General features: G+C 30.9%; 1 protein-coding gene across 5 annotated transcripts in view; it reads left to right on the forward strand.

The window, feature by feature from the left end:
• The first annotated feature begins 9599 nt into the window (after positions 1–9599).
• The window catches only part of LOC123709296 (facilitated trehalose transporter Tret1-like), a 34704-nt gene continuing 18163 nt past the window's right edge, over positions 9600–26140 (forward strand). Inside the window, exons 1-2 of one of the 5 annotated variants that reach the window (XM_045660509.1) lie at positions 9885–9995; positions 22915–23099. In XM_045660509.1, the coding sequence (XP_045516465.1) occupies positions 23040–23099 (60 nt within the window). In that variant the 5' untranslated portion in view covers positions 9885–9995; positions 22915–23039. Of the gene's footprint in view, positions 9621–9884; positions 9996–13884; positions 13911–22914; positions 23100–26140 lie in introns of those variants that run through there. The other 4 variants (XM_045660511.1, XM_045660510.1, XM_045660512.1 and 1 more) reach the window with 4 other exon arrangements.

The following is a 26140-nucleotide window of genomic DNA, read 5'->3' on the forward strand; positions in this document are numbered from 1 at the left end:
CATATGAAAAGTACTCAACCTAGTTCATAATAGTAATTATTACATAAACACTTAAGTTTCCCCCAGACGGTTTGCTAACAGACCGTTCAAGTACGTTGGCCTGAAAAAAACCCAACAACGTACAAATTATGATGTTAAGGCAAAACAGTGATATACTAAACAACTAATATATTACGCAATTACCTAATATATAAGTCTTCAGACAGTTATTGCGTTAAATACTAATGTATACCAAAAAACTTAACTACGCGGATGTATAAAAAGTAAACCTTAAACGTACAATACGAATTGTGCAATTATCTATCTATATACTTTATGAACCAGTTAATAATTAATTCTTTGCATCTTGATCTAAAAGTACTTCGCAACATGTAAGTCGTGGGAGGGTGAGTTCCTACTAATGAATGGTATATTACCTATAGCAGAGGCAGGTATAGAGTGAGTTTCGAAATAGTTTCAAAACAATCTATTTCATCTAAATACGAGTATAACCAAAACAAAGTATATATGCTTTAGTATTTTAAACGGCAAAACCTAGGTCACAACCATATTTTAAACTTCATTCTTGCATTCACCGACACCCGCGTTTACGACCACCGAATTTATAGAGAGCACTAAATATCTAGGTCATTATTACATGGGATAAACATGGGAAGCAGACTTCTATACTTAAAAACTGCTTAACTGCATGGCAAGAAACGGTTGGGTTAACATTAATTAAATTAGAACGTGCACAAAGGGTTGTCTTTAAAGCCTCTCGAAAATCCTTTACATATCCTACACCGATCTCTATTTAGACACAAGCACATACTCATATGAATAATTAATAGATTTTCACTTTATTACGCCAAAAATGGACTTCGGATAACGATTCTTCTCCTTTAGGGGCTGACGGAAACTTAACTTTCGTGATACAAGCCCATCGGAAAAATTGAAAGACTGTTAGTATCTCTGGACTGGCAATTCCTTATCACAGAGTTCACACATTTTTCTTTTTCTTGTAGGCTTTTCACATATACAGAGGTCTTATATAGTTATAACATAATCTACTCGTATATTCTTTTTCACCTCCTCCTCACACCTTAACCATGTAAGAGTAGCTGTATCTGGTCACCCACAACACACGCATGTCTCTAGTCTGGGAATCAGCGTCTGTATGACTATTTATTCATTTTATTTTTTTTATCAGGTATAGTTTGTTGAACAAAGAAATGTGTAATTATTATGATCGCATGCTAATTAAACTGACTAAATATTTAAAATTATAATTTTTATTTAGTAATCTGTTTTACAATAAAACGTGTCGTTATAAATCTCTATCTATATGAAGCAACAAACAATCTAATTTTATTAAATTTTTGCATTTTAAGACGTACGTAAATTTTTCCTTGACTCATTATTATTGTACTAACAAAAACATATGGAATTCAACTTAGGGTATCACAGTATAACATTTAATACAGCATGGTTACCAAACGCCCGTATCGATAAAGGCCGTTATCGCTTTTAAAATCGAAAGGTAGAACCGTGGTGGCCATGGTATCCTTTCTTCCTACCTGAACGAACTATTACGTAGCGAAACCGGCACAATCGGGAACGCTCTGTCAAAATATGGTGTAACGTCCATTTGAGGTGTTTACTCTTGCCGAAACTCACCGCACCTGAATAGTGAGGTCAAAGTAAATTTGTTTTAAAATAATAGCACATTTTAGGTATAAACTTCGCTCATTCTAACTAGGTATTCATAATTGACAAATAATTTAAATTATATTGCTATTACACGAGTCAAGGCCAAGACAATAGTATAATTATGTTGAAAGTCTAGTATATAATTTACGTAAAATACCAATGAGAAATGATAAAATAGAATATTTCTTATTAAATATTTGTAACAGTAGCTTAAAAAATATACACATATCCTGGTCTTCCTTTCTTCTCTAATACGCCCAGAAAGATGTACAACAATCATTGACAATTATTATTGTTTTAATACCTATATGATATTTAATATTTTAGCGTGACGGTCAAAGCGTGATGAATTGTTTATTTTTTTATCTAAACTTGTTAGCAAAAAAATGGCACTTAAGGAAAAACATTCTAAGGTCGATAACAGTTCATTAAATTAAATTTAATTATCTGACGCAGTCTGCATACCTATAATCGTGTAAGTTAATACGCGTGAAGTGAATTCTGGCATTTTTTAAAAATCAAATAAATCTTTGGAGCAGGTTGCACTGATCTTTTTCGTATCTTTAGAACATCCTAGATAAGCTCAATTGGATAATATTCAATTTTTTCTCTTTTCTAAAGTGCAATATAATAATGATTTCAGGATGTTGTTGGGGCTCTCGTGGTACTGTAGCGCATCAGGTATGTTTGCGGATGCACACGTGGATGACTTTTCATCAATCATCCGAAAACGGACAGCCTCGCTGATGCGTAGGGTTCGTGCGAGTACTAACAATATCCTGATGGTTATAGGTAATAAACCCAAATGTTCTGTTTTGAGACACTGGGTTCATATACATGCCCATGTACCTGGTGCCTCGAATCAACGTCAATTTATGAATTAAATGTTTAAATCTTTTGATAATTTTGTTAGTTTTAATTTTAACTTTACTAACATAGTTATAAGTATTACTCTACTAACAATATATAGTAACTTAACTAACTTATAATGGTCTAAATTAAATGATTTTTATTTATTTTGTAAAGAGAGATTCGATATTTGCATTAGTTTCATTTATTTTTATTATAATATTATACTCACAATGTTGCAATAGCTACAATTTCTTCCTATTATAATGATTCCGAAAAGGTCCCCTTTTCTTTATGACATTATTGTTATCAAAGCAAAATTTTGTAAAACACGAATCTCAAAAATTGGTTCGTTGAGCGCATTATTAAACTACAACGTAATTTTATAGTGTAAAATACTCAAAAAAATTAATGATCAACACAAATCAAGACTGGTAAAGTTTGTAAATCCATTAAGGATATATGGGCAAATTGCTTTAATAAGAAACATGATGAAACTACAGGTTATGATTATGATTACTACGATACGTACAGATTATTATATTTTCTTTTGACAATAATGACCTACCCATGTTTTCTCTACAAATTATTTCAGTAGTAAAATAAGGATTCTAGCCACCAAATCTATAAGAGATAAAATACAATTTCGTGGTATATATGCCAGTGTTGTTAAAGTCTGTCTTAGAAATTTAAGTTTATTTTCTCTTAAAAATGCCTGAGTACAATTTTTATACTGGCTAAATATTAGTAGCCGTGCCGTAGTAAAAAAATAATATGAAATTTTGACATAAATAACATATTGTAGAACGTTTCAGATGACTATTCTGCAAAAGAATACATTTTAATTTTTTAATTAATATTTTTATAAACTTTCTCAATGTTCCCTAGCGCCTACCATAAAATTTATAGCAAAATCTCAAAGTCGCCTTTTTGCTGCATTGCAATACAAACTAGCTTATATAGTATCGATATTTCTGTGAAAATTCAAATTCATACAATGTTTGTTTTTCTGGATATTAAACTGGAAAATTAAGATCATTGTGCTCCAACCAATACGTCTGCAGAGAAGACCAAAGATGACTTTTACAACGCCTTAACAAATGCCACACTTACGAGTATTAAGAAACGATACTCGTATATTTCGATGGTTATGGGGGACTTTAACGCAAAGGTTGGAAGCAAAAACACATGGGCAGCCACGAACTTGGAGCATACATAGAAATTTGCGAACATAATTACCTGTTCGTCGGTGGAGTAACCCACAACGGGTAGAGGGTTGCTTACACTACTAGTCGCTTACACCGGCAACATGAGAGATCAATAAAAAGCCACTGACATCTTGGCAGAAAAGTGTCAGCACATGAAGCTCCTAAAATCCAAAGATTTCAGCTGATCTTAACTTCAGAAGGGTAACTACAACGGCGGCATGAGCACATTGAGGAAACCTTTCGTCCCATAGCATTGTCCATGCCTGGCACCTCACAAGACACATCGCCACCAGCCACTTGACATCAATACTGAGCCACCTACTCAAAATTAACACCCGGGAAACGAAAGAAATACAGGTTTGCACCCATTGCTGATAGGTGTAGACAATATGAAATGCGTTCATCAATTTGTTTGGCCTGAAAGCGTCGTGTCTGAAATTCGAGGTACAGAAGAAGACATTACTTTTACGCTAAGGTCCAAGCATCCTTCTCACAACTCCGTCCTGTATGGCAGTCACGGATATTGATGCGTCGAATCAAGGTTATACATTCGGATCCAACGTCAAATCTGCGCCGCTCTATGGGTGTGAATCGTGGGAGGTCATCAAGGGCTTCTTGGTTCTAAGCCATCGTCAACTGTTGTCTTCGCCATTTTCTGAGTATCTACTAGCCCGAGACTATCTCTAAAAAGCAACTTTGGCAGCGTTGCCGAGAAGCCGGCAGAACGAGCGACGCATATGGTAATGGATACACTCCAAAGAGATTCCATTTATATCCTCAAGTAGGCAGATTGGAACCCGCATGAAAAGCGTAAGCTTGGCCATCCTATGACGGCGGCGTACAGTTGCAGATGAGGCAACGACAGCCGGAAAGAATTAGAGTGAGGTGGAATAGGACGTTCAGTACCTAACGCGATGGAAACTCATTGCCCCATCCATTGGTTATGGGACATTAAGCCAAATAAGATGCGGCGGTAAGAAATATAATCTACAATAAATGAATCTGCTGAGACTGCATGATAAATAAGATATTATTAAGCGCCTTCGTATAATATACGTTATAATTGTCACAAAAGAATTGAACAAAACTCATTGCTGACTCGAGTCGAGGGATAATTTTACGATGACCTACTAGAACCATATACGATGCAATTTGAAGTTATTGTTTAAATTGTGTCTAGTAGTAAGCAAATCGTTGTATGTTAACAAATTACATTGTTTATGTTCTGAATCGATGCGTAGCTTGCATTTTTTACCATTTTGCATAACTGACGACTAAATTTACGCAATATTGACCTAATTTTTTTAAAGGCAAACGCATGTTATTTTATTAAATTGAGTACATACATAATGCGTAGTTATATTAATATAAATATTGTATGGAACTAATATATATAATAATAATGTACTTTACAGTTTACATTATAAAATAATACTACATCCACTAAAAGCAATGAATGAAGCAATGTTGCATATTATAGGAAATTTCTCGTTTCTGAAAAAAAACATGGGTTTCGGTTTAGTACGCGTATCCTTTTAGTGTGATTAATTATTATATATTGATTTCAAATTGGTATAATTATCTATATATAATAAAAATAATTTAATATTAAAACTATTTCAGAAACAAAATATTTATTATTCTAATGCTTTATGATATACCATATTCTTTGTTTGTTTTTCTAGCTTTATAAATAGTTTTGTTGGCATTCCCACACTGGTACAGGTGACATATAACTAGGCATGTGAAGAACATGGATTTTCAACATAAATGTCACAAATAATTAGCAACTGTAATTATTTTATTTGTATTTTATCAATATAATAACTCCGATCGAAGCATTTGTTTTTAACGATATTTATTTTTCTTACATCCTCTTTAACGACATTTACACGCATTCTGTCAATGTTATTTTAAATGCCATAAGGTTATATTAAAAAAATTGAATTGTAAAAGTGCTATGCACTGAAAAAAAATTGCTATCGTAACAAAAGTCAGGTTTACTTAATATGGTGATTAGGTATTCTTACGTCATAAAATTTCCCGCGCAATTTTCTTATTACTTTCTTTCACAAGAACACAATAAGAAATTACCTTCTCCCGATGATAACCAACACAACAAAAAAAGTATTAGAGAAATTGGTCCAGTTGTTAACGCGTGATGCCGTGACCAAGTGTTATTCCTTTTTATATATGTAGATATATAATAACAAATTATTTTTTGTTTTACTTTGTAGTTTAAGAAAATTATATATAGCGTGATTAAATGATATTATATATATATATATATATATATATATATATATGCATAATTATTGTATATATGTAGGTTATGTTAGGTATATTTTCATTTACGACATTCGTAAAAACATGATTGTGGATATCAAACAATATATGAGAGTTATATGAAAAGATTCTTATTTTTTAAATTACTCTATAAATGACACTTACCTCGGAGAGTGTTCTGTTATTAATACGTTTCATATTCGAAGCCTCCTGTCTGTTAGCCCCGGTTCATTTTAAAAACGAATAGTGATTAGCAATAGATACATATAGTTTAAATCATTTGATAAAAGCTTTAATGTAGATACTGTATTTAATGTTATAAAACCTGAAGCCAAATCAAAATAATTTATTAACATATAGTTTATTCGCCTATCGTTTTAATATGCGTATTTCAAGACACAACTTAATGAATAACTTCAAACTGCATAGATTAAGTTTGGTCTACGTTTTCGTATACGGTTCTAGTAGGTCAAATGAATCAATTTTGTAATTGATTTCGAGCAAATATTTGATAGCAGAAAGAGAGTAAAAATACCTCTAACCTGCTAGATAATTGTCGATTACGTTTAAATGGAAGTCGGGAACATCGCCCCGACATAAATGAGGTCTCAATCTATAGACATGCATGTAGCAATAGGGTTAGAAAGGAATCATCTAGGTATATATTATGTTACCTACATTCATTCCTGGTTTGTAAGGCATCCTGGCTTATATAACAACTGAGTAAAATTATTAAATTTCATGGAATATAATATAAGAAATTACGTATACTCAATATGTACAAGTATTTTTGTAATTGTTTCATAAAAATCCGTAAAATAATACATAATAAGTTGATGTCTAAAGTTGAAAGCAAAATACAACATGTTATTAACAGATTAATTTTACCTAACTACGGCGAGTACAACTAGAAACTATTTCCACATATCACAAATGGATTATAGTATACAAAAACACTCCAATAGGGCAGTCAATACCTCGTCAGTGTCGTTTATTTGTTATAAAATTACTAACTTTTGTTTCTTATACATACCGGTTTCGTAGCGATACCTTCACAATAAAAACAAGGAATTTCCTTGGAATGTAGCTTACGCGGTGCGTTTGCCCAATAGCTACATCGCTTTCATTTAAGGGCCTATACGGTCGCACAAATCCAAAAAAGTACATCGTTTCTTGAAGTATGGCAAATGGAAAAAAATATGGTGGAGTTGAGTAGTTTATGTATCCAATTTGAAAGATTGATACACGATTCGTTCGATAGAAAAAAAAATCCAAACATAGCCAATTTTTGATAGTTTGAATTTATTTTATATAGAACATGATTTTAAAATTTTACACGATATATGTTATAGCAAGGCAAGCAAGTAAAGTTAAGTATCCATTTCAGAAAATATTTGATAAAATTACATCAATGTACTTGATTACAATTTACATAACTCATTGTTATTAGGGAACGGCGCGCCTCAGCGCTCCAGCTCTCCAGTCCACCCCGAGACACTAACACAGCAATGCGTGCTGGCACCTTAAAGCTTGCATGTATGACTCCGGAGTACAAAAATGCCTATTCCACCTTATTCTAGAATATCCAATGTTCGCAGCTGCCAGTAAAGACAGCTCTTGAGCGATTAGCAAACCTAATAAATACGTATTCATTGGTAAGTTCGTGAAATATAAAAGAAAGAAGGGTGAAGCGAGAGCAGTGACAAGCCGTGCTGCCTAGCCCGTAAATATGTGAAGAATATTGTAGGATAAATGACGCGGTGGGCTATCTCGCAGCACTATCATATAGGTAGTGTAAGCTTTAAAATATGACTGTCATGTTTACAATAAAAAGATATTAATTTTCGCCATCATTTACCAAAGATGTAACATAATGATGTATAGATATAATATAAATAAGTTAACGTAACATATATTAGGTCCTTACATATGAAACTGGCGTTTTGTATGGGAGGAACAAAAAGTCGAATATTTTTAAATATAATATATTTAATTAATAAAAGTATGATCCATTGTTTTCTATGCACTTTTGCCATCTCATAGGTAGTTCATTGATCCCTTTACTAAAAAAACCAGTCGGACGGGAATCAATAAAATCTGTGAAGGCGATTTGGACTGCCCCATAAGACTTAAATTTTTTCCCTTGCAAGAAGTTGTACAAATTTAAAAAAAAATGGTAATCTGTTGGAGCAAGGTCCGGGGAGTAAGGAGGATGTCTTAGACATTCCAATCGAAGCTCTTCTAATTTCCAGCCAGATTGACCTTGACCAGCCTAGGTTGTTTAGTCGCCAGCTTTTCCATTATGGTTTGGAATTGCTGACAATAGACATCAGCCGTAATAGTCTGGCCAGATTTGAGAAAACTGCAATGAACAATACCAGCACTAGTCCACCAAACGCTTACAAGTAACTTTTTTGGGGTTAATTTTTCGCTTGGGGCAGGATTTGGCTGGCTGGCCAGGACTCAACCATTGCGCTGAGCGCTTCCGATTATCGTAAAGAATCCATTTTCAACACAGGTAATGATTCGGTTTAAAATACCTTCATTATTGTGCCGGTTCAGTAATGTAACGCAGCAGTCGACGCGCGTTTGCCGGTTTGCTTCAGTCAATTCGTGACCCACCTTTCAAGCTTTTTAATCTTCCCAATTTGCTTCAAGTGAATTAAAACAGTCTTATCACTTACACCGCCGCCTGCAGCTAACTCGGACGTGGTTTGCGATGGATCCGCTTCCACAATAGCCTTCAATACTTCATTATCAACTTGGGTCTCAGGCCGTCCATGGGGCTTGTTCTGCAGGTCGAAATCTCCAGAACGAAAACGTTGGAACCAAAAACGAACTGTGTTTTCTTTTGCAACATGATCGCATCATTCACCCTTCGAGTCGTTTCCGCAGCACTAGTGCCATGGCGGAACTCGTACTCGTAAATAATGCGATATTTTAAGTTTTTCATTTTGTAAAATGAGTGACGCAAACAGAAAAAAACAAATGAATGACGGTCATCGAAGTACAAATACATGAGTAAATAGTTGTACAAATTTGAATTTGAAATTCCTAACCAAAGAGGAGATATTTGAGGTCAAAGTGGCCAGTACGACAAAACGCCAATTTCATATGTTAGGACCTAATATAAACGTCTCAGTAATATTATAATTAACTACAATTTACATACTCATAGAAGTTGTTTGAAGGTTTATTGTGGAATTGAACTTTGTAATGAAGTAATATCATACAGCTACTGTTTATTTAAAAAAAGCGTGTTTATACTTATGTAATCGCGTTAGAAGTTATACTTGTTTGGCGTAACAAGATAAAAATCGTTTTTTAAATTTTTATTCTACGTTTGTAAAAAAACCACACTAACACCACACTGTAGCTAACTTCAGGATGTCAGTTTTTTGTGACGGTGTGCGCGCGCATCGTAAAAATGTACTCTCATCATCTTTCCCTAACGCGCCAAAGAAGTATAATTTTAAAAATCAAATTCCAATGCTTTAGTTAAAAGAGAGGAAAGCCGACAGAGTACTTTAGTTAAAAGAGTTCAGTTAGGTTATTACAGGCTCAAAAAACTACTACAAGGTGCTATAAGTAAGTAAAATTCCTTATGAACATATATATAAAGGTGAAGTAAATTTTATGTTTCGCCGTTTGCTGAAATGCAATGGTGGAAAAACCTGAATTACATGGGCGTAAATATTAACTAAACATTGATTTATTACTATTGACATTCATATAAATTACCAGGCCAGAGGAGATTTACAGGGATTAAGGCTAAGGTTTCCATTGCACGCACGTTGAAATAAGGGGCTGATTGTAAACACTAGTTCAACTTGGGCACAGCGACTGGGTCCGTCATTTAGTTCCGTACCACGGTGTCAGTCGATCGCTTTACTTTGAGCGGCCATCGCTACTCTTCAATAAATAAGTCCGTTTTAACCGCGTGTGTTTGTGAAATAATAACAGGTGTTGTGTAAATTTGATAAAGGATATTTTAAATTGTAAATTACCTACCAATATAATTGGAACTCTAACTTTGATAAAAATTAGGATGCGATGAAAGTTTGAATAATGTAATTTAAACTTACTGCGAATTAATTAATAACAATGATAATGATAACAATAAAACTTTGAGAAATGCTACGATGCGAAAAAAAATTGCTTATTTATAAAATTTTACGACTTTGTGATAAAAATCAATCAGTAAAATATATAAATAACTTTAAATAAATAACTAAACAACTATACGCCGATCGTCAGTAAATATAAGTTATAAGTCTTAACTAAGTTACTTCAGGTTATTGCATAATGTTTTGTAAATCATGTATTGCCGCATCATTTCAATCATTTTGTTTTTCATAAGCATCGAAACACTAGAAGAACTGTTAATACATTTAATATAAGATACAGAATTTTATTTGCAAAATAAAATACACGTGTATATGGACATTTTCAGAGGTTCTTGCCAAACTTCTTGTCTGAAACTGCATATGTTTTATTAAGGTTTATTTCTTTATAAAATATTAAATAAACAAATTCTGTGACATTTCAAACTAATAAAAGACAATTAATTAATATGAGCGAAGTTGGGAACAATTGGATAGACTATCAAGTTAAAATGAATCAAAATAAAACAGAATAGTCAAAGGTACTTTTGTGTTGAAAAAACATAAAATACAAAATTTTACATTTTTAATATTTTTTGAGTAATATACATTATACAATACCTCCATCTTCAATGTATAGAAACACAAACTTAACCTCAATGTTTCCATTGTTTGCAGTGGTGGTAAGTGAGAATGATGTTTTATAATTAAATAAACTGTCTGGTACATTTGGGATATGATTGCAATAATTAATTTAATAATATATTTTTATGTAAAAGATTTTTTACTTGGATATAATTTTAGAAATATAACATGAAAGATCGCCTCCGTTAGTTACGCGCTAAATGTTTCATACAAGTTTTCGTCAGCGCTCAATTCTTCAAGCTAAGCTATTATATTGCATATAGCTCTTTGCCACGTGGTTCACTCAATATCGTTAAGTTGTCGTCTCGTTAAGGCATAAATCGTATGTGTTTGTATTTATAAAAAAAAACGGAGAAAATCACATCTACAAGGACTAGTATAAAGTCGATAAGTACCTAATATTAAAAAACTAGCTGACCCAGCAAACGTGGTTTTGCAATATAAATTATTTCCAGTACTTCTACTGATTGAATTAATATTGATCCATCACTGAGGCTTGAAGATACAATACTATCGCTATGAAAAATTAAGTAGAAGGGAATCAAAAAAAATGGCCAGTTAATAAAAAGTACATTTGGATGGGCCACTCTTATGACTTATCAAGAAATAGTTTACGACGTATTCTCAGACCTGCAGAATTTACAATAAAAGATTTATAAAGATCGTTTAAGCCGCTTCAGAGTTTGGTTACAAATACTGTGACAGGAGAATTTTATGTTTTAAACATATTTCTAATTTTTACGATATTTTACTCAACAAATATAGCTAATGAAGGAAAAACGATTGTTATTTCTAAACCGAAGTAACTTATCGGAGAGCGCCTTGGCGAGATTTTAATTGCATTTCACTTAAATTACAACATTTATCCTTTCGCGTGAGTCTCCAAGGTTTGGTCGTCAGCCAAACCAGCTTATTATTCAAGAATTTTCTTCTGGTAGACCTTGATACTTATAGGCTTTGGTAATTGCTACTAAATTATATAAATTATCGAATAAACATTTAACTGATAATTTATAATAATCATATTTTATTAATACTTTCCTTGAGTGTTGTGCATACCAAAATTATATAAATGGCAAAGTAACAATAAAATATACAAATCTAAGAATTAAACTATATAAATAATAACATAACATAATTTATTAAAATTTTATGTCAAATGGGTCCTGCGCCGAATATTATCTTTTACGACATATGTATACTACGCAAATATATTTTTTGGTAATATTTTAATAACTTGATAAAAATATACAAGAGTTTATTACATGTTGTTAGGAGATAATCTTTAAAATATATTTTTTTAATAAGCGTAAAGTTAAGGGGAAAGTTCTTTCACGTGTCGTTATTTAGTTCATTGCTCCCATGATCTCGTTCCAATTATATTTCCATGTGAAGCGTCATATTACTTGAAGCCGACTTTTTTAATACATAGCACATCTATTGCAATTTTAAAACAAAATTAATGAATAAATGAAATACTGTATAGTTTGAGCGGAAGTTGTATCTATAAATATCGCATTTCTGACTGACTTATATACAATGAAAATACGTATAAAGAAAAACAATTTAAAATTAAATTGCGGTGGCGAACTTAGCATACATTCTTTTTACTTATAGATTTTTTTATTGTAACATAATCGGGAACAAATACGTATTCGATGCGAATGAGTACTCTATGCCATATTTTTATAGCATATAGAAATCGTAATAGAAAAACTTCACCTAACGAAGATAAACTATGAATATATCACTAATAAATAAATACTAACCTTGGCGGCGCAGATACGTTTAAGATGCATGAATGAATTTATAAATTGAGGCAGAAAAATCATTATAAAAGGTTAGATAAAATCTGTGTTTTTTACTACTACATGAATTCTATTTATATCCGTGTATTTTTAAAACAGCGTAAACCTGATTCGCACAAAGATTTAAAGTACGATAAGGACCTATTATTATTTTATTGGATAATTGATTTATATATTACTATTTTTATTAGTAGTATAATCATCGTCGTAGCAAAAGTATCGACAAAATTTCTGTATCCGTTTTATATTCGGTTTAAGAAAGTACGACCATATCTTTGTATTCTGTAAGCGGCTAGGCTTGTTACCCAATCGTCAGCGATATGAAGCTTTCATCCTGTTCAATTCTAAAACTCCTTCCTATCTCAAAAATGATTACGCTAGCTAGCTTACGCTCTTGCGGAAAATATATCATTGAAATCCCATCTCATAACTCTACCTTTCTTGGCGAATCCTTTAAGGTCTCTGCACTGAAGCTATGTAATTCACTCCCATCCACATCCGCTAGCTCATTATCTTTATTCCTTTAAATTTATTCTGTAACAGCATTACCTATTCACATCGTATGCATAACTTTCGTACTAACAGATCTGAAATCATCGTGATTCATGTGCACTTTTTCTTTTTCGTGTATCCTTTTTTTAAATATTGTTCTGATCAATGTTTAAATAGGTTTTAATTGCTTTGGTTTGTTTCATTAGTTTTGTGTAAATAACTATATGTCTTATATAATTTTTCACCTCCCTCTTAACTTATTTAATTTTTTTTTCGAGTTATGCTCCCGAGAAAGATATAACTTTTCATTTTGACAAATTAACCTCTATTCTCATTCTCCAATTATCCACTCGATCAATGTCTTGCTGCAGCCATATACACTATTTATCTATGGGCATGCATAGTTTGATATCATAAGCGAAGAGCAAGCTATTTGCATTCTTGACGACTTTCGGTAGGTCGTTCAGCACTACTAGAAATTTCAAAGGACCTAAATTACTCCCTTGAGTTACTCCTGATCTTGTATAGTCAGCCTTTAACCTACACCCATCATATTTAAAGTATTAAACTCGATCTTCCAAAAACTTGCTGTAAAGTTTAATAAGTGTGGATGGAATCTTACCCAGGTAAGGTACTCCTCGTTCCTCCTCTGCTGAGAGTAGGGAACTCACTTAATGAAGTTTGCACTTTTTAGTGGAGTTTCCAACACCTTCGCTCGACTTGACAACGACGCCTATGAGGATCACTTTATCACGGTGTTGTACTTTTGGGTGAAGAATTACCCTACTGTTTTTCCTACATTTGGGAAATGCTGCTGCTTTGAGACACAGGTTTGTTGCTATACCATACAGGCCTGCTTCCCTTTTTTGACATAAGTCACCCAACCCATTTGAACAAATAATAATTGACTTGACTTGACTTCCGTACTTGATTATTATATCGCAATAATTATGATTGTCGAAGTCGACATTAGGACGGCAAATTTTATTTTTTATTTGAATAATTGAGATTTGGCTAAATGCTCTTAAAAATAAATATGCTGTCAAATAAAAAAAAATATATTTGATTTATTTATATTGAAAACACGTTGTGTGCATTTATAATAAAGTAGCATTTTAGTTCTTATCTAAAAAATTTAGATTATTTTACATAAAGATATCGTAAACAGACCCCATCTCAGCAAATTATCTTTTAATCGAGGTCGTTTTTAGTAATCTGTATCCCATTCATAAACAAGCTTATATATTATTTAAAACTAAAATATTCTTTATTTAAATAACATATTTGGCCCACTTATCTGCGCGCCAATACAATGATTAGAATTACGCACATTCTAATTATTAGGTTGGAGTTTCTAATGTCAAGTTTGAATTTCGAATAAGAAAGAGCAGAACGTGTGACACAAAATACAGACGGGCATTAGATTTTTATTTAAATAGTTTCTTTTCATAAACTAAATAGTACCGTATTTTATCATGATTACCATTATTTTAAAAAACAATGTATATTATATATATAGGATTTTAGTCTGTTGAAATATTTGTTTCATGACTGAAAATGAAGATGGAAAACTCAAGAATTTATTGAAGTTTAGTTTAAACGCGACTATTACTGAGGGTGTGTTATTAGACTGAAGAAATGCATATACAGGTGTACTTTAGTACCTACGTAATGAACCAGATTATTTGTAATTAATACAGTAATCAGTTATTTATGAATAATTCATATTTAAGTTTGTAACTGGAATTATCACCTGAACCAGTTTTAATGTGAAAACTGTATATGAGTGAGGGTTCATTCATGTCATATTAAATCATTATTAATTCGTTTTTAATCATTTTTTCATAGTTCTTAATCATTACTTCGTTAAACAAGAATAATAAAACAATCAGGTAACATAAACGATAATTGATAATAAATTAAAATTTTAAATCTTATTGTCCGTAATTCTTATCGTATCTTATTACGGACATAAAAAACGCAAAGGCGATGTGAACTTGGAGAAACTGATTGTGAACACGGAAGACAAAAGATCGCGTGACTGTTCACCAACCAGATGGACTGATCAAGAGTTTTATGTGCTTTTTTGTAATCGTCCACAAAACTGTACATTGTCATTAGAGATGCTGAGGCTAGAGGCCACTGAGTAGGTGGGACAAAAATTAGGTCTCAACCGCCACCCATGGTCCCTTGAAACGCTTGAACCAATGGTACACTGCTTTTTCCAGGCTCCAAAGCCAAATCGGTTCGGAAATACTCCTACTGGGTGGGCTGGTTCCACAAAGAGTACGTGCGCAGCAATAAGGGCTGTATGGAATTTCCTACACCTTACGTGTTTAAGGTTAAATTAAAAATAATTGATTACGTAGAAAATCGAAACAAATAAAACTTTTTATTAAATAGTACTTATACGTATATAGTTTCTAATATGTGTGTGCTCTTTAATAGTTCTAACAACAGTCTAAGTACAAGCTTAGTAGCCGTATCACCTTTCGCCTCGTACTTATGTCTTAGTGGGGTCACTCACTTGTGGACAGATTAACACTTCACACGATCTATTTCTATATTCATCCCCACATAATATAAATTTTACCTGTGGCTGGCTATATAAAATATCCGTTATATTTACAAGCTTAGATTTTCTTGTCATGCAGACTATCGGGTACAGCCTTCTCCAAAATGTTAACGAATGCAATTAATCCGGTTTCTATTGGCCATTATTGGGAGTTTTCGTGACTTACACTTTTTATAATTTTGTTGGTATTCATTTTTAGCCATAATTTTTTTACTAAGAATTGTGTGTTTCAAAACCTGTGGTGAATAATATAATGATGGTAAGGATATATTTATTTCTATGACAGACGTATGTCAACTGTACCAGCTATATTCATTCTATATATATATATATATTTGCGCATGCACAATATTAAATGAAATTCAATTTATAACTCACTTTACTATCGTTCTGTACTTATCATCTTATCCTTGAATATTAAAGAGTTTTTAAAAATGGAATTTAACCGTTCCAGACCTTATTTAGTTCATTGGATACTTCAATTATGTTGGCTCACTATGGTGTATTTTTAGCTGTGTATGTTGAAAAATTGCTGCATTTCTCATTAATAATTAAATCTTATAATTTATTTTATGCATATACATCCCATGCACGTAATTAATAATAAAAAACCTTTAGATATTGCTGAATAAAAAAGCTTATATTATATAGATAATAAGTTGATAGATAATTTATTTAAAAAAGAGTTTAGGTATAACATAATTATTATTTCATAAAATTTAACTGTGAGTATGTTATTCTTTTATAGTAGTAACAACTTCCAACTCACATAGCATGGCTTAGTATCAAAAATGCAGCGTCAATGTAATATACCAACTCATTATAAAACCATTAAGCAGGTGATTATTGCACCTCCATCCTTATTAACATAATTGTATGATGCTATTTATGACAAAAAAATCCCTTACGTAAAAGTTTTACGATGGACGTACTGGAATACTAAATTCAAACCAATTTACTCTTATTTTATTAAAATTAAAATAAAACAAACAACATTAAATTTGCATGTATTGATTTTAAAACAAAAGAAGAAAGAAAAAACACACATTCGGTCACGTCACAACATACACACTTTATTTTAATCTCATGCATCAACTAAGATTTTTAGAAATTCTTTTAAAAGAGACCAAATGAGGTACACATAAATTATCAAAAAGAAGTCGCAAAGCGTTAAGTGCATGAACTGTTAAAAAATCTATTGACAAATTACAATTAATAATGATTGACGCTTAAGGTGTCATTTAAAATTACATTTTTTTATATATTTATAATAATTTTAAGATTATATTAAAAATAAACTTCCATTGCTTTAATTGTATACTTATAATAATAGAAATGGAAAATATAGAAATAATTTTGTAAATATTTGAATGCTGACCTTACTAATTACCATAACTTGTTAACCTTAAAAATCAACACTCGGAATTAATTAGATGAAATTCATTAATTACGATACGCTTATCTTTAAAGTGTCAATAAGACATTTATTAAATGAGAAACGACAAAAACCTTTATAGCGCAGCACCAAAACCTTTTTAACTTACAATTTGTCTAATTAAATGCGCTAAAGTGCCTAAATGTGTTCGTAAATTCTATATTTTGTGTTACTTTTAAATGGTATATTGTTTATCACATTTATAACCTTTTGACATAATTCTTAATTTCAAGGCCACTAAAACTATCCTATCCTGCTCAATCCTGACTTTTGTAATTCTTGTATTTCCTTTTCTTTTGTATTGATTGTATCGCCATTCATGAATCCGTAAAGTAAGCTTTTTCGTTTTCAGTTTGTTTTATTTCTATAATTTTTTCTTAATTTAGATTTAAGTTCTATTTTTTATAAGACATAGTTATGCACTTCTTGAACTTTATCCATCATACAATTTTTAGTTTTTTCCCTTACTAGAGTTGCTTGGAAGAAATCGCTTGTTAGCGATAAGACCATCCGTTGCATCCCTCATAATTTACATGCATTATATAAGTGTAAAAACGTGTGAATAAATGAGTAATTAAAATATTATTAAGGATGGTACGATTAATATGGGTATCCTATGTAGATACTATGAAAGTATTAATGTTAAGAATTATCTATTTTTTGAGTATAGGTGTCTAGTGTAGTATTAGTCATTGTGGCTGCGTCTCTGTCCTCTATCTCAAAAACGTTTGGGAGTATAAAAATCTTATAATTAAATTAAAATAGTCGAAATCGCGACAGTATAAAAAACGTTAGTTTTGAAAACGACGCAGATAAGAAATAAGATTTTGTTACACTTTTAAAACACCAAAATGTATATACAACTTAACAAATCTCTAATTCCGATGTGACCCCTTCTAAACCAAACTATAAATGGTCCAACCAAATTAAGAACATGTCAGTATATAATTATACTGATTATACTGACAAGTTCTTAATTCTAAATGTAAAAGTTAAGAAACAGAGAATAATTTAGTTCTAACGCTTATAGTTAAGCCATTTGAAGTTGTTTACATAGAAGTAAATTTTAGTACATTATTTTTAGAAATAATAGATGACACTGCAAGTGAATAATAATAATAACTGATAAATTTCAGATTATATCCATATGCAATTTTGTTAGAGTATCGAGAGAGGGAGGTCTTAGTTGTTAGTATTGGTTAGTAAACAAAACAAAAAATAATCAATAACTCCTATAATGGGGAATGAACATCATACCAACGTTTTAAGATATACGTGTATTTGTCTAGCACGATATATCAAGAATGCAACCCTTTTCCTAATGATGACATAAAAACTTGCCATTCGTGTCTCGGCAATCTTACTTGACGCACTGCAGAACAAAGCTTAAATATATTCTTGTAAGCGGAATTTGCGCCCTTCACTAGATAAAACCTTCGTAATGAATGAATTACATGAAAATAATCCGGTGACATATCAGGTCAATTTCAATATAGGATTAAACCCTATGATGCCACATGCGATTCACGGTAGTGTAATCAAGGTTCTACACTTAATCGTTAATAACATATAAAGAGATGGTGATACTCTATATCTTCCGCATTCCACTGATACTTTATCATAATTAATGCTTGTGAACAAGGAATTTATCTTAACGACACTAAGTATTTTTTTCTATGTTTGTTATAGGTAAAAAAAGCATAAATATTGAAACATTATTTACCTTTTGTTGACGGTTGCTAAAAAGCATCGTCTTAAATTATATTATATTTGTATGTATTGATTTCGTTCAAAAAGTTTTACTTAATCATATACTTTGAGATGTTTTCGGTAACTATATAAACATAGTATTTTTAAATACTAAACTAACCGTTATTGGTAAATAATATTAATAAAATATATAAAACGGTTTTATTTATTATATAATTGCAATTAATAGCTTCACGCATTAACAACTGTACATGAAAAAACCGCAAAACCGCAAGAAAATATATAGTTGGTATTTTGTCGCTATTCAATGGGGATTCAATTACATGAAGGTATTAAGTAAACAAAATATTTGATTACATATAAGTGTAAAGTGAAATTTAATCAATCATAATCAAAATTGCAAAGGGACGGAGTATCTAAGAGTCATATTACATTTTGTAATTATATTTCCTAATAAGTAGCAACTTCATATAACTATACATAAGTATTGCCGTTAGTTGACGTTAAAGTTAAAGGTTAATGTAGATTTTTTTATAGAACAGGGCCTAATAGGCAAGAGGCACACCTACTGTTAAGGAATATCGCCGACCATAAGTGAAGGCATAAGTGCCGAAAATACGTGGCCGTTTCAAGAATTGGCTAATGGCAGTGTGAATCCTAAATCTTATCGGCACAAAAGTTAGGTAGGAAGGTAACTGACGAGCCTCATACTTGCTTATACAGAAACCGCTTCATGTCACATAAAATGTTAAGGGTTAAGAACTTACTGTAGGCATATTTTTACACAGATATATACTATTTTGCTATAAATATAATCACTTGTTTGATCTAAGTCTAGAAAGAGTTTATACATACATACTAGCACCTGTCTCCGCAAATATCACACAATTATTCCATAAAAGATAATGATTAGTTTATTTGTATAATAAAAAATTATATACACTTAGCCTATCATTTTTAATTGTAAAGGTTGAATATTAAAGTTTTTATACATAAGTGAGCCTCGTGCCTAAGCCATGTCACGCCTGCGTGATCGAATTCCTGATCGGAGCGCTATTTTCATGTTACTTTAGAACATATTCAAGTTATACTTTGTTATACATACAACTAATATTTAAATATTGTCTAACTCATAATTAAACTATTTTTCTATATTCTATACAGTTTTTTATAGTTTAATTATATTATGTACATCCAAATGTTAATGAAGTTCCACCTAAATCGGCCTTCGAGTTGGTGGACAGATATAATTATGCACGACATACAAGAGTTCTTTCGGCTGAGGTGTCATAAAAACACATACCTGACTCTTCTATATAAGGGACTTCGAAGTACTGTAAGTGCGACTGCTAGTAGAGGCTAATTGAAATGATATTTCAAATTTAATCGACACACATCGGTTGTATTGGGTAAACCAAATAAGTAAAGAAATCCGCTACGTTTTATCATTATTTCGACTTATAACGTTAGTATTAATTCGTTATTAAGTACGAACGAGTATGAGTTATGCTACGCGCAAAAATCGTACTCCTACTTAAATAAATTTTATTTATAGAGAGAAAAAAAAACATGAAAAAAAATAGTTTTGTTTAGTACTAAGGTTTTTATTCCGGAATAGCAAACATTATCTATGGAGTAGCATGGCAAAATGTTTAATATGTTGGTTAGCTACTAAAAAGGTAGGCTAAGTAAAATCATATTAAAGCGATACCAAGATCGCGGGGGCAGCTAGTTTCTTTTAAAATCTATGCTAGTATTTTTTTTATTACTATGACCTCGATGTAGCTTTTCATTTTATTTGTAGTTGGTTAATCGGATACAAGCTCCAAAGTCGGCGCTTCACTAGAAGTTTGGGTGAGGCGAAGGGTCAGTAAAAAAGCGTCTGTACTAACGAAACCCCGTCTGCTGTCAAAACGAGTACTTAGGTAGCAACAACAAATCTTTCCTTTTTATGAAACAGAAACCAAGTTTATAAAACATCCACCTGTTTGTTAACCCACTTTCTTTATTCATTTTTAAAGCTTCGTTTTAAAAGCTTTTTCTAGTATTATATTTTTCCTATAGCTATTTAAATTCATATTATAACCTTGAAACATAACCATTTTAGAATTAAAATCATAACAAAGATTGCATTAGAACAGGTATTACCGACTATTAAACAATTATTGAATATTTACTGAAATTCAAAGTTAATGAAATAATACATTTCTTTTTGTTTTGCTATGACGTAAGAAAGTTAAATGTGACGTTTTTCTCATATAAAGATCAAACAACAACAGAGTACCTGCCTGATGTCAAAAGTGGAGTGACTGTGATATATACATTTAAACTTTCGGCTTTTAAAATACGTCTAAAATCTTCTTACAGCCATAGAGCCATAAGTTCCCAATCATATTATTTCATAATAATAATCATTCACCTGTACAACCGCTACGAAATTAAATTTGGTCTAACTTACGGCTGACTAAACTGTCACTAGTTATTTCTTCAAAATCGTCTTAAACACTAAACATATGTTGACAAGTGCTAAATAAACCTAATGGCTTTCATATGAATTAAATTATACTGTTATAATATTATAACCATTACAGATTTAAGGTATGTTATTATTCATAAAGGGCACATTTAATGAGCATTTTAAAGGTCGGCAACGCACTCGCGACCCCTCTGGCATTGAGTGTCCATTGGCGGCGTATCACTTAACATCAGGTGAGCCTGCCTGCGTTTGCCCCTGTTCTGTTATAAAAAAAGGTTGATCAATTATTGAAGGTTTCATATTTATTAATATTTAGTTAATTACGATATTAAATATATGTATATGTTTTTAAACTTATCATTACAAGAACATTCTACATTTATATTATTGATTAAGGACTTTGTATGATTTGGAGACATTAGGATTGTTTTGCATGTTGGCACTACCACTATCTTTGTTTATTTATAAAAATAATAGTTATTATCAAAAGTATAGAAAACGCCTAGAAGCTTGTATTACTGAAATCTACATATTAAAATATTTATTATGATGCTATTGTAAATAGATTAACATGAGATAATGGATTGTACTTTTAAATCTCATTAGGAATGTTTTTAAACTAAATATCTCACACAAATTAGTAGTTTTTATGCTTACTCAATTTTAAATTATGGCAATTAAAATTTTTATAATGTATAATTGCTAGAAGATAAGCAATTAAAATTATTATATATTGTAACACATTGAAATACCTGCTATATATTTGCAAAACGATAGTGACAAAGACCAAATACGAATACTGATCAAATTAGATATTCTATTATACATAAAACGCATCAAATAAAGTAATATTTTTATATGGGCTTGTGAGTATATTTACTTCTACTTATTCATGATATTTATATAACGACGAGTGTTTATCTAGTGGCTTCAGCGTAAGCCATTCCAGAGGTCGCATCCTGAAGGATACGTGAAGAAACCGGCATGGTATATTTTAGACGGAAAGAATCAACGACGAGTGTAATGCACAGATAGCTGATCTAATAAAAGCTAATTATCACGAAACACATACAGAGGCAAAGAAAATTGTAGCGCCATTGGCTGTTTTAATTTTTTATATAGTTTTGCAGGATGAAATTAAATTAAGTTTTATAAAAACAAACTTAATCTTAATTGCGCTAGTCATTTATTCTTTTGGAACGCGATAATTTTGCATTGTTTTTTTTTTAAATTAAACAGTTAATGTGTTACTGACTTTAAACCATTAAGATAGAAATGAACAAATTAATTATAAAAAGTAAAATATCAAGAGAAATATAATATGATTATAATTAACTGACACAGCATTTTATTTACGCCATTCTCACGCGATAATTTCTGATAAAAATAATTTATTAATTTTAATATAAATGATTTTTTTTATTAATAATTGCATTGGCAAATCTATTCGTTGATTGAGAATACGTCTCTTTTTTATTATTAAATCTTTTATTTTGTTATTATTCGATTCCAATTATATCTACATTAATTAATATTCTTTAGAAAACACATTAGTGTAAATATCGCTTCAATAAGATCACTTTACCACCGACTATGATGTAGAAAACAACTAATTCGTTATCATTTTTAACTAAACAGTACATATGTTACATACAAAACACAAATGATAAAAAATTAAATAAACAAAAGAAAATTGATACAATAAAATGATATATTAGTATTGTGATTGTGATTAAATTAACGGACATAATAAAGTTATTAAAATGACAACTCAAAGTGAAGAAAAGGGAACCCTGAGCCGAACAAGGGTTGTATTATCACAGGTAAGAAATTATTTTTATTATTTTTAAATGGCTTAAGATATAAATACAAATATATTTGATCAACGGCAAGTGTTCGCAGGAGAATCGACATAGGACGCTTATAATATAATGTATATTAGAGAAAGAGAAACAACTATGGCTATATGTTATCTATATATTTAAGCCTTGCAGTGTCTATGTTTTTCATCTTTTGGGACATGATTCATGAATTGCATTTTGCGATAAAAGTTTTTGTAGTTTTTGAAGTGAATAATGATATTAGTGAGTAGTGATAAATGCGATGATAGAACTCACAATTTGACACCGATACCAAAAATTGTGTTATTTGTGAAGAAATGAAAGTTTACGATAATTTGTTAGAATTTAAAAATTACAACTTAAAATTTATAAAACCAAATCTTTAATCATTGTTTTATGCTCAGAAAATTAATATAATAATTTACCAACCATTAGTACACAGGTTTTTAGCCATACCAGAAGAGGAAGTACCTTCTAATTTCGATAGCATTATTTTTATATAAAAACATACAAAGCAATAAAAATAATGATATATAAACTGTAATTTGATGACATGAATCTCAGATAGAGCCAGAATCAAACTTTACTAACAAATTATGACTTCCGTATGTGCTTTCAAAAATCGAATGCCTTAAAGTTGCATTTGATTTCCTTTTTCATTTTAAACACTTGTTCTACGGTGTAGTTAAACCTGGTGTAAAAGTTCGACAAACGCTATCCCAACATATTTCAATAATAAACCTGATTATTATTATCTTTATTTTAAATTACTATTCTATCTTCCTTCATAGCTAGACTCACTTAAGATCTAGATCTAGATATGACATCGGTAACCAATTAATTTATTCAATATTCCTTGCATTTATCTTATTTTATCAGTTGCTGTGGCCAAATATTAAAATACGAACACACTCACAGATTCTGAAAGCCAACGGTTGCTTATAAATAACATTATAAAAAAAACATTTACATTTATTAGATATGTTTAATGATTTGGAAATAGATATTTTGCTAAAGAGATTGAGGGGTTTCTGATTCTGAAAAAATTGCACATTTTTTATTAAAATATATAAAAGCCAATAAACAACACTAATGTAGTCATTATTTTTTGGTTTATTTTATGGATGCATCTTATTTAGTAGCCTGTTGTCGTTTTGCGGTTTTTATTCCAAAGCACGAATAATTTATAAACAAAATATATTATAGATAATATATAATATTGACATACCTACATACCAATATATGTAAATTAAAATATTAATAGCTTTTCAAGTAAGGGCTAAAATTGCCTAGTAATATTATTTTTAAATATTAATACAAGACAGATAGTTAATATAATAATTATAGCATTACAAAATTCGATTAATTTATTTAATAAATACAAAATATATTTTGTTTTTTCTTGTAATGGAACGCTACTAATCCACTCTATTGTTTATTTAAAGGATTAATTATCGGTTGCTATTAGTAACGTGAATCAAATATAAATTAATAAGAAGAATATTGTGTTAGTAGTAATTCGTTAACTGATTCTTGTTTAAATATAGTTTATACACAAAAGTGTGTAGCATAATCCTGATAGATGTTAGACTGTTAGTATGTACATTCACTTTCCTCGTGGCTTGTACAGCTGGTCGCAAAATACTGTTTTAAAGACTACTTAAATTATCCATAGTATTCAATCATATCATGTGCATTCTTGGCAATATTTTGTTAGGTGTAATCTATATAAATAAACAATGTATCACCAAATTAGTTTGCTAAGTGCGAAAGACGAAGACTGATGGACCAAGTCGAGTAAAATATTTAAAATTTATTACTTCCTTACATTTATTTCAAAATATTTAGTTTTATTTAGTACTTAGGAGTTTGTTCCGGAAAAGCGCTCTGGAAAGAGTCTAGCGCGACTCTATAATAGCATAGCAAAATGTTCAATGGCTTGGTTAGCTACTAAAAAGGTAGTCTAAGTTTATAATATATACTTCGGAAATATTAAACAATTGAAATTTGAAACAAGCATTAAAGCCCTTGGAATAAATATCTCGGTTTGTGAGTCCAAATATTGACCTTAACCTTTTCCAATAAATGAGCGTCGATTGCCAATAAACCTTGATTGACTTTGATAAGGAGCCATTCTTTCTGTATCTGCCATCATGGACTCAGAAGAAAATAAATAAAGCGTTTATTATTTTATTAATAGACTATTAGTTACTATTTTTAGTTTTTATTTTGAGCAACTTAAGGTTAGGTTGTTTTCTGACATAGGCCTCCCCTATTGGTTGTATACTGAAAGAATATAAATGCATAATACTAGTATTTAACTCGTCAGTACTAAACAATAGAATTATCTCTTTATTTACTTATTGAAATTATACTATTTTATAGTGATCTGACTTAGACTGATCTTAAGTTATCGTGATTCATGTGGACTTTTTACTTTTAATTTATCATGTATCCTTTTTTTTTGTTTAAGTTTGTTCATTTTTTGGTTCCTGTTTTGTCTCAACAACTATAATATATAATATGTATTTTTGGACTTCTTGCCTACCTTATCTAATTTAATACATTTTTTTTCTCTGCTCACAATAGTAGCCTGGCTCCTTAAATTTAATTATGTTCGCTTTTTATAGTATGTGCAACGAAGTGTTAATAAATAATTAAGTATTAATTATTAATGCTAAAAAACATACTTCTACATTAACATAATTACCAATTTCATAATATGTATATGTATGTATTGGTAAATCTTCACGTAGCATACGCATACGCATCGCGACATCAGCGCTCTTGAATTAACGGATATTGAGAGAATTATATCGAAATTGGGCTTCGTTCTTAAGTGACATTGTCATATGGAGTCTTTGTTAGCCAATTATTAAATATCAATAAAACCAGTTTTAGTAGCCTGGGCCTTGCTGCCGGAGGACGGCTCACGATAGAATTAACAACAACAAAAATGACAAAACACAATATGTAAAGGTAGAAATATTATTTGGGAATTGAAATAATAAATATAATTTAAT

Source organism: Pieris brassicae, chromosome 5, assembly GCF_905147105.1.
Source record: "Pieris brassicae chromosome 5, ilPieBrab1.1, whole genome shotgun sequence".
Classification (NCBI taxonomy): Eukaryota; Metazoa; Arthropoda; class Insecta; order Lepidoptera; family Pieridae; genus Pieris; species Pieris brassicae.